The sequence below is a fragment of the Gracilinanus agilis genome, chromosome 6, assembly GCF_016433145.1.
Source record: "Gracilinanus agilis isolate LMUSP501 chromosome 6, AgileGrace, whole genome shotgun sequence".
In the NCBI taxonomy this organism is placed as follows: Eukaryota; Metazoa; Chordata; class Mammalia; order Didelphimorphia; family Didelphidae; genus Gracilinanus; species Gracilinanus agilis.
The window spans coordinates 278,788,644-278,799,065 of record NC_058135.1 but is presented as its reverse complement, the minus strand read 5'-3'; the positions used below and the strand labels follow the sequence as shown (position 1 = coordinate 278,799,065).

General features: G+C 52.8%; 1 protein-coding gene across 1 annotated transcript in view; it reads left to right on the top strand.

Annotated features, from left to right (window-relative positions):
- YPEL4 (yippee like 4) overlaps positions 1-4,985 on the top strand; it is a 5,765-nt gene extending 780 nt beyond the window's left edge. The window contains exons 2-5 of the mRNA XM_044682284.1: positions 2,674-2,998; positions 3,203-3,246; positions 3,653-3,761; positions 3,976-4,985. Of these exons, the coding sequence (XP_044538219.1) occupies positions 2,858-2,998; positions 3,203-3,246; positions 3,653-3,761; positions 3,976-4,065 (384 nt within the window). The 5' untranslated portion in view covers positions 2,674-2,857 and the 3' untranslated portion in view covers positions 4,066-4,985. The remainder of the gene's footprint in view (positions 1-2,673; positions 2,999-3,202; positions 3,247-3,652; positions 3,762-3,975) is intronic.
- Positions 4,986-10,422: the final 5,437 nt, after the last annotated feature.

Genomic DNA, 10,422 nt, shown 5'->3' with positions numbered 1-10,422 from the left:
CCCCCCCCCCCAATAAGGCACGGGATTAGCATCTGGTCCTAGAGCGCTTCTGTAAGGCTACCGGGGTGGTTGGATTTCTTTCCTGCTCCCCTCCCTCCCTTTCTCCCCACCTCCTCCAGTCCAGCCCCATCTCATATTAGGGCAGAAAATCCTCTTCCCACCGCTTGGCTTGCTCTCTTGTTGTTGTTTCCAACCTGCTTCCTAGCTGTTATTTGAGAGGGGGAATAGATGCAGCCTCTCCATCCCTATTCTTGTCACTTTTTCCATTATCCTCTGATGTTTAGCGTTGTCTCCACCTTGCTTGGGGGCGGGGCGGGGGGGGGTAATGAAAGGACTGACTCTAGGAGAAGGTCCGGGCCACTTAGCCCCTTGCGGGTTGGAGATCTTCTAGACCAGGAAAACACTTGGCAGTAAGGAGGAAATCGAGGCGATGGAGAATAAGTTGAAGGGCCATCAAAGAAAAGGGACTGAAGGCTAAGGCTAATTTTACTATTCTGGAGTACAATGTCACCCTGAATACAGCAGAAGATGGTCCTACCTGGATCTTAGAGAGTGAGAGAAGAGCCTCTGATGGAAACAATCTAGGAGCCAGTTGGAAAGTCTGGCTCCTTGTAGGGGAAAATAGAAATCATGAGGAGGTAATTGAAGGATGAGGCTAGAGGTGGGTGGGAGATGCTTTTCCCAGGTAAGGGGAATCCTGTGCTGCTTCGGCTTCCTCCGAGGTGTGGAGCCTTTTCTCTGTTTCAAAGACCTACCTGTATCCCTCCAAGCAACTTGTACCTCCAAGACTGGCCATCTGAAATGGGCCCAGAAGGGACCAGAGACACCTAAGGCACAGTTTGCCTCCTGATGAGAACAGCTGAAGAACATAGTTTGCTTTATTTTCTGTTATTCACCAATGTGGAGCTAGAGTTTCATTGGAAGCCAGTTTTCATCTTCAGAATTCCTCATCAAACCCCTTCTTTATCCTAACAGTTTACTTCTTCCCTTTCCCACAATGCCATTTTTGCTTGTCCTTGTTCAAAGCTGTCATTTTGTTGGTGTTCCATCTACCAGTGTATGTTGAGACCCTTCTACAATCTAGTGTCTAGTCTTTAATAAGAGTTTCTGTGGCCAAAAATACCATTCTCCTGTGGTCAGTTTAGTCACGTGCTTCTTGAACATTGCCACAACAAAGAGTCACAAGTCTCTCACTGGGGACATCCTCAAAGCCTTTCCAGTTTGGGTAGAACCTGCCAAAGCTTGTAGGCTGATGACATAGCCATGGAGGCTGCAGGATGCCCTCCAGACTGAGATGAGCCATGGAAGGAGGACTTTAGATGGAAGTGGTCCAGCTCCATAACGTTTAAAAAGATGAGACCTTCTCCTCTGTACAAAGCTTCATCTGTCTTCTGCCAAACAACCCTTCCTGGGACAGGGAACCTGTATCCATCAGCTTGTTATGGAAGGCTTTATATTGACCCTTCCCAGTTTTCTAGGCATGAGCTCCGCCCAAGAATGAGAGTGGGGTGAGGCCAGGGAAGGGGTGCCCCTCAACTGAGAAGGGGAAGGATAATCTTTACAGATTTCTGGGTTCTTGATGGATATCAGCCAGTTGAAACAAGAAGAATAGTATTTGGAACCAAATGCTCCAGAAACAAATCACAGGGCATGCCTTAACCTCCTTCCTTCACCAAGGGTGCTGGGCTAGGCTGGAATGAACTCTGTCAAGGGGACTGCTAGCTCTGCTGAATCCCCAGAGGTGAGCCTTGCTACCAATGAGCCAGTGAGCTTCAAAGTTCCTCCTAGTGGTGAAAGAAGGGCTCAAAAATATGAAACAGTGGAAAAGGAGGAAAGCTGTGTGTGTTTGTGTTTGTCTGCACACACATGCACGCACGCGCGCACACACACACACACACACACACACACATTCTCTCCTTTCCCAGGCTTGGCATCCTCTTTCTTCCCTCACACAGAAATGGTGTTGGTTGTTTGTGGGGAATATTGTAAATTTAAAAGGGGAAGATGGGAACTGAGAAAGAAATGGAAGTATCCCAACTTTTAAAAAGGCCCAAGTCTGGGGCAGCTGGGTAGCTCAATGGATTGAGAGTCAGGCCTAGAGACGGGAGGTCCTAGGTTCAAATCCGGCCTCGGACACTTCCCAGCTGTGTGACCCTGGGCAAGTCACTTGACCCCCATGGCCCACCCTTACCACTCTTCTGCCTTGGAGCCAATACAGAGAAGTTAAGGGTTTAAAAAATAAAATAAAATAAAATAAAAAGGCCCAAGTCTGTGCCTGGATACAGCAATAATCTGGAGCTACACAAATGAATGAACAACCAAGAAGCCACTTGCAAATGATGGAACTCCTGGACATCCTTCATCATCTTGTAGAGCTCTCAGGGAAAAATAAGGGAGGCTACTGTTACCCACCCTATCCCCACTCCAGATACTGACTGACTCCCTTACTTATGCCAGGAAACTGGGAAACTGCTGCTGGGCTTCCCAGAGCAGAATTAGAGTCAAGGGGACAGGGAAAAACTTTCCTGGAAAAGGGCTAGTCTTGGAGGCAGGAGACAGCAGGAGAGGTCAAACGGTAGCCAGGAAACCAGTGTCAAAATCCCCCTGCCAGCCCAGGGAGCGGCTCTTAACTGCCTCGGTACTCTCCTTATTCACTCCTTCCCCTCTTCCCAGGTGATCTCCATTTCTATCTGGTTCTCGTCTGGGGGGGCCCTGGTTGGGCAGCCCCCCCGCATTTCTCCTGTCCTGAAACACGGCTCTAGCCAACCTGCTTCGCTGCTTCACCTGCGATCGTCTGTGTGGGGGCTGCACGGCGCCAGCCCCCCCAGCCCGGCAGGGCATTGCCCTCCAGCCCGTCATGCCCAGTTGCGAGCCTGGCCCAGGCCCTGCCTGCCTCCCCACCAAGACCTTCCGCAGCTACCTGCCTCGGTGTCATCGTACCTATAGCTGTGTTCACTGCCGAGCACACCTGGCCAAGCATGATGAACTCATCTCCAAGGTACACTGAGCAGTACCCAAATTTCTCTAATCCCTTACAGTGAAGGAGCTTTTCCCCAGCCAGGATCCCCCCTATATAAGCATCACTGGGAGTGAGCCAAACAGCCCTGGTCAAATATTCCTCTCTCATTTGTGGTTCTGAGGGGGAACAGGTGGTGGGGCCATTGGGTCCCTGGTGGTCATTCTCTATCCTGTGTCTCCACAGTCCTTCCAGGGGAGCCATGGCCGGGCCTACCTGTTTAACTCTGTGTGAGTCTCCCTCTTTCCTTGTTTTTTTTTTTTTTTTTTTTCCCCTGTGGAACAAGGGGCTCCTGGTCAAGTCCTCCCTAGCAATCAGAGGGAAGCAAACAGGTGTTGCAACTCCCTAACTTGGCTGTGGGACAAAGGTCCCCCTTTGTGCCCTCATAGCCTGGCCTGTGGTCCTCCTAGGGATTAGCCCATGGGGAGGGCTGAGGTGCTAAAGATGCATCATTGGAGAAAGTTGGCCCCAGGGATCAACCCCAAAAAAAGGGGGTGGGATTCAAAGGTAGGAATTTCGGAATTTCTGGGGTTAGATCCCTCTAGAGGAAATCCCTGTTGGGTTGGTCAAGGGGCTGACCTGAGTAACCGAACCCCTCCGTGTGGCTGTGCTGGGCCCTCCTGTTTCCCGAGACAGGGTCAACGTGGGTTGTGGGCCAGCTGAACAGCGCCTCCTGCTCACTGGCCTCCACTCCGTGGCTGACATCTTCTGTGAGAGCTGCAAAACCACCCTGGGCTGGAAATATGTGAGTATTCTGGAACAGGACACGTAGTCCCTGAGGTGAGCCGCCCATCTCATCCAGACTGGCCAGGGCTCCCATTGCTCTCCAAGCCATGACTGCTGGAGGCTCCGGGTAGTCCAGGAGGTAGCTGGAGGTGCAGGGAAGGGGCGATGTGGTGTTACTGGGGCCCGGAGGGAAAGCTAGATCTTCCTCCATTCACTCCTTCCTCCTCTACCAGGAGCAAGCTTTTGAGACAAGCCAGAAGTACAAGGAGGGGAAGTACATCATTGAAATGTCGCACATGGTGAAGGACAACGGCTGGGACTGAGGGGCTCAGGCAGGATGCCCCATCCGCATGCCCCACACCCTGCCCCCCATACCTTGCCCCTGGCCTCAACACGCTGTCCATCCTAGCACCAGTACTGTCCCGCCCCGGCCCCCCTGGGGAAAACCTGGCTCTGTCTAGCCCCTCCACCCCACCATATCCATACAGAGTTCCCCTTTGGAACCGGGGTCTGGGCTGGTCTGGGCTATCCTGGGGGGATCCTCAAGGGACAGGAGTAATGGATGGCAATGGGGAGGTAGAAAAAATTGGGGTGACAGTTCTGGCTCCAGAGTCACAGAATTCATATCCTTCTGTCCTTGGGGTGTTTTAGAGTTGGGAACTGGCAGGGTAGAACCCCTCCTTCCAGGAGGCAGGGGAACAGATAGGGCACGTCCTCCTTATACTTGGGCAAAGAACTCTGCCGCTGAGGCAATGCAGAGTCTGGCCACTAGGCAAGTGGTAGGAGATGGCCTCAGTGGCTGGAGGGAGTCTGTCCTCCAGCTCTGGGAGCTAAAGGCTTCCGAATGTGATTGAAGCAGGGAGGCCTCCCCGGAGGCAGAGAAGACCTCAATCCCAAGTCCTTGGAAGAGGCAGAAGGATCACTGGGATTTCCATTTCACTTGGCACTTGTTAGTTTACCTTGGCACTAATGAGGCACTTTCGCATATATAATCTTTGCCATTGGGTTGGGTAGGGGAGGCTGCCCCCGTGACTTCCCTCCCTAGCTGGCTTTGTCACCAGGGGGCATCGGGCTGCGGGGCCACAGAGGCTCCAGCCATTGCTTCCTGGGACTCAGGCAACTGGGAACGAGGTGGGAAATCAGTGCCACAGGCCGGACTTTCCTGTGGCTGCCACCAGCGCACGAAACTTTTGTATTAAAAAGTGTTTGAGTTTATTTTTAATAAAAATGGGAAAAAAGCAACCGAGTGCCCTGGTCTGCCCTCTCTCACAGTGTAGCCCTCCGGTCAGAGGCCGGCTCCTTGTCTAGAGGGGCAAGCGCTTATGGAGTCATTTCCCCGCACCTCCAGCAGGGGGCAGCAGAGTTCCTCTGCCAACGGGGGACTCCTCTTTGGCCTTTATTGGCCCGAGGGCTTCTGGGGGGGAGGGGGGGATTTTGCCTCTGGAGGATTGGTGACGGTCCATTGGAGTCCTGGCATGCTGTGACTTTCCGCATCTAGGTATGCCCGAGTGCGTGTGGGCATACGAGATCTGATGAGATCCTTCTTGATTCCAGCTGATCCTCAGGATCTTAACATATGTAGAGTACGTTGTTCTGTAAAGCCCCATTCTAGACTCGGAGCAGCTTTGAGAGGGCGGTGCTATCATTATCCCGTGTTTACAGGTGAGGAAACTGAGGCGGAGAGGTGAACTGGCTTGCCCACAGTCAGAGCTAGTTGAGGTCCTATTTGTGTCTCTCCACTGCGCCATCTAGCGGTCACCAGCGGTCTCACAAACACTTCCCGTAAAGGAAATTGATCAGCCCATTCAAACCCTCAAAGTTCTAGCATCGGCCCCGGCTCAGTCCACCACGGGGAGCTGCTAGTCAGTTTTGACTGCTACCATTACTGGGTACTTCAGACGTCCTACTCGGTAGCCGAAGTGCGTGGGGACGCTACAGGGCACGAAATCACCGTCCGAGTGACGCAAGGGGTCTTAAATCATGTCATTCAATGCCTCCCTGAAGCATGAGCCGCCTCAGGCCTTCCAGATGCCCATCGATCTTTGCTAAGTGTTTCACAAAAAAAAAAAAAAAAAAAAAAAGCTCCAGGACCCATTTGGTATTTGCTCTTCAGCCAATGAACATTTATTAAGCGCCTGCTGAGTACCCGGCACTGTGCTCTAAGCGCTGGGGATTTAAAGAAAAGCAAAAAAACAAAACAGGCCCTGCTCTAAAGGGGCTCAACGTCTTCAACAAACCATTCTTTTCATTCATGACTTAAGGCTGAGGAAAAATACTAATGGCGTGAGGACAGCAGGGGACGGCCAGGTTATCACAGACCCAGGGAGTTGGAAGGAAATAGAAGCACGCCTCCGAGACAATGCTCCCGTCCAGGGAGACCACCTGGCTGATGAGTGCAGCACCCAGACTGCCCAACAGGGGGCATTGGAGGGAAATGGATGCCTGAAGGAAAGAAGGAATGGAAACACTTGGGCAGCTGGGGATTACGCCCTCCAGGCTCTATATGGAGCTCTCCGGGTCCTCTCGATTGACCCTGCCCAAATGGCTGGAAGCAGTAGGAAGTTGGGTGTTCCCCTCAGTTTCTTTTAATTGTAAAGCAAAGTCTGGATACACTCAGTGGCCCTCTGCTATTATGCTATTATGATTATCTCTGGTGAATCTCACTCCTGCCCCCTAAGGCTTTTGGGTTCACAGATAGAAGTGATCTGCCTGTTCTAAAGTCGCCCTTAGAGACCTTGTCCAAGCTGTTGGCTCTTCTAGGCTGTTGGTGTCAGGGAAATCCTGTTTGTTTCAGCGAATGAATTTTAATTCAAAGAAGTAATTTGTTGCTTGTTTTGTCCAGTACTAGCAACTTTGAGAGATTCGGGAAGAGACTTTGGTGTGGTGCCTGCCCTCAAGGTTGTTACAACCTTGCCAGTAACACTCATCCCCTGGGTAGCCTCAATTGTCCTGTTTGCATCATGGGAGACTCCCATCAGGCCATGGGCAATCAGTCGGTCCTGTGAGCATCTCAGAGACTAACTGGGAGGGGGTTCATACTGCCAGGAGGAATGACCCTTTATTTGCCACTAACCTGTAGCTGATGGATTTCTTTTTTTTTTTTTAAACCCTTGTACTTCGGTGTATTGTCTCATAGGTGGAAGATTGGTAAGGGTGGGCAATGGGGGTCAAGTGACTTGCCCAGGGTCACACAGCTGGGAAGTGGCTGAGGCCAGATTTGAACCCAGGACCTCCCGTCTCTAGGCCTGACTCTCACTCCACTGAGCTACCCAGCTGCCCTACCTGATGGATTTCTGAATGGAAAGAATTACTCTCAATGTTGTTTCCAAGAGCACTGATCATAGGGTTGGAGAATCTGGGTTTGAATCCTGACCTCATACTTTCTACCTGGGTGGTCTTGGGCAAACTAGGATTTCTCAGCTACAAAATGAGGAGAGTCTAGTGTTCTGAACCTCTAGAGATCTTCGATGGCAAAGGCTTAATGACTATGATTTGGGTATGCTGCAGAGGGACCTCTCCCAATACAGTTTGGGCTGGACGACCTCTTAGGTCCTTTCCAATTCTGATCCACTAAGAGATGATCTTTAAGGTCCTCTTTTAATCTGAGATCCTTTGGTGAGGGCTAAGAGAATGGCATCTGCTCCCTTCCCTCTCCTTGTTCCCTGGATACAGGGAAGGAACAGCTGGTGTGGGCTGACAGGGGTGAGCAGGCATACTTTCTTCCCTGCTTTCGTCTCCCTGTCCCAAACAAGGGGCTGTCTTTTTTTTTTTTTTTTTTGCTCCCTTCTATCTCTACTCTTCCAATCCCACTCTGGATTTGCTGAAAAAGTCAGATGACTGTTCCCCTTCAAGTTAAAAGATCCAGGACCATTAGGGACCTTGGAGAGGAGGTAGGTGCCTCTACCACCAAAGACTTTGACCTTAATTTAACCACAGATGGTGGAGCCACCTATCTCCCTCGCCCTCGAGCTCCCCAATAGTAGATCCACGCACGAGGCTGTTGTTTGTAGGACCCACCCAAATCACTTCTCTGAACAGGGTGGTACCAGATGACTTTGGAGCGGAGGTCAGTGCCAGGATGCTGCCTGGACCCACGGATTTCAACGCCAAAGTTGAGCTAAGGAGTTGAGGAAGAGTCCAAGGAAAGAGGCCATGTTGGTGCTGGGGGTTGGCACTGCCCAGCCAATGCCCTTTTTACATTGCACTGCTAGTGATAGGTGCAGACAGTAGCACAATGTGAAAAGAGCTCTGGCCAGGAGTGGAAAGCTGCCTTGGTTCTGGTGGGCATCTCCTCTCTTCTTCTGTGTCTTCCCCTCTCTCATTTCATTTCCTTTGATTCCCTCCTTTCACCTTCTTCTCTGTCCTTTCTTTGGTTCCGCACACCTCAGGCCTTCTCCTCTAGTCTCCCGCTCATCGCTTCCCATTCTTCCCTTTTCTTCATCTCTTCCATCCCTATTCCCATCCGAGGGAATACAGGGTTATTTGGGCCCCCAGCTGAGATGGCAGATCCTTTGGCTGCATTCACGTAAGGGGTTCAGGTACAATGGAGAAGTGGCGGCGGCTGGTCCTTACCTTCAGTCTGATCCCTAGGCACTTGCTCTGTGTGTGAAGTGCTGGTGGTAGGATACCACCCTCTATTCTTGCTCTTTCCTAAATCTTGAAGCTGCCTCTCCCAACTTTGCTGTTGGTAGATGCTAGGATGATAGCTTTGCTCAGCTCTGAATTCCACCATTCTGTCCCTGGGCAGCAAAACCCTCCATTTCCAGGCCTCAAAGAGATGGGGCTGGGGAGGGTGGGTAAGGGCAACCGGGAGACAAAGGGAGCCAAGGGAGGGTAATGGCAGGTGCCCATGGGCCACAGGGAACAATACTTAGGTAGGCTGGCTTCTAGGAGCAGCCACTGACCCCTGGGGCTTCGATTTAAGAATTGCAAAACACTGAGTACAGGATTGGGCAATATGTGGAAGGCGCCTCTGGACATTCTGTGGAGTTAAAAGTAAGGTTAGAATCCTGGTCAATGAATGGCAGTGAAAGAGCCTGGGGGCCTGGGCCCTCCTCTCTGGCTGTCTGGGCCCACAGATTTGGGGAAGAAGCATCACACTTCAGAAAACGAACCTGGGCACAAAGACTCCCTTCTTTGGCCTTTCTTTCCTGACCTTTGAAGGCTTCACCTGCTCCCAAGCAAATCAAAAGGCCAAGGGTAAAAGACAGGGGAGGAAATCGAGGAGGATAGTCAGGAGGGAACCTCACCAGCCCAAGGACTGCCTGATCCCGGTGGGGAGCCATTTCCCTGGGAAATCCTTCCCTCCAGCTGGAAAAAGATTCCAGTCCTAGGAAAGCCTCTCCTAAGAGCTGCAACCAAGAAGAACGGCCAAGTCAGGAGTTGATTCCTGGGGTTTGGGGTTCCCTCCACCAAGTAGGGCCTTCTAAGGAGGGGACGGGACCTGGGCAGAGCCCAAAGGACAGCTGCCCCCACTCCTGTTTGCACACCTCCCAACTTCTCCGGGGCACTTTGTTCCATTGATCTTTAAACACGGGGGCCCCATTGGCAGAGTCCTCAGGGAAGGAAGGGGAGGCCTGGCTTGGGGTCAGTCACCAGGGGTGGATCCTGACCTCTGCCCCCAGAGTTGGGCAAGCCGCTCAGAGCTAGCAAATGGGTCACACCAACAGGGGACAAAGGGGCAGAGAAGGAGCCAGGCCTTCCCAGCACCCATGGCTCCAGGAAGGGCAGAGAGAGGGACCTGGGCTGGAGGGGAGCTGTGGAGACAGGAGGGGGGGGTAGAGGTACGGCAGCCCCCCCTCCCCCCCACCTCTGTTCCATCCCCCAAGAGAAAAGCCCTGGGACTCACCCAGTCTGGAATGGCCCCTCCCCCACCTTGGGCCCCGGAGCCAGGCGTTCCTCGAAGTTCTTCCCCAGACCAGAGTGGAGAGATCTCGAAGGAAATGGGGGGAGGGGAGGAATTTGAATCCATCCCATTCACTCTCTGAAATGGCTGGTCTTGGTCTTCCAGCCCTTTCCCCAGCCTGGGAGCTGCAGGGGATGTGCGACCAAGCCCTTAGGATCTGAGAGAAAAGGGCAGGTGGAGGGTGAGCGGAGAGCAGCAGGGGCCGGGGGGCTCAGGAGAGGGGTGGGCCGCTGGAATTTCCCCTCCCACCCCCTCCCTGCAGCCATGGAGACCAAAGGAGGAGACCAGGAGGGACCTGAAAAGCCAAGTTATGTGAATGGGATAAGAGAGAAGAGGGCAGCTGGGAAGGGGGGAGGGGGGAGAAGTTCCCCCTACCCTGACCGCCAGCACCCAACTGTGCCTCCCACACACCTCCCAGCCACAGACCACACACACACACACACACACACACACACACACACACACACACACAAGATCTCACCTCACTCACGCAGCTCAGGGCTCTGGGCACACTCTGTGCCCCTCACCACAAACAGGCAGGACCACGTAGCCCCAACACAACTCTGAGCCACACCTCTGGAACAGACAACACAAGCACACACAAGCCATTCACACATCGCTCCTTACAACTCCGAGCAAGATATGCATGCTGCCCGCCTCTGGGGGAACCCCCGAGCCCCCTCCCCCAACGCCCCCAGCACCTCCGTGAATGACCCCCCCACTACAGTCCCCGCCACAAGCCCCCCCCCCCCACAGGACTCGACCCCATCCGCAT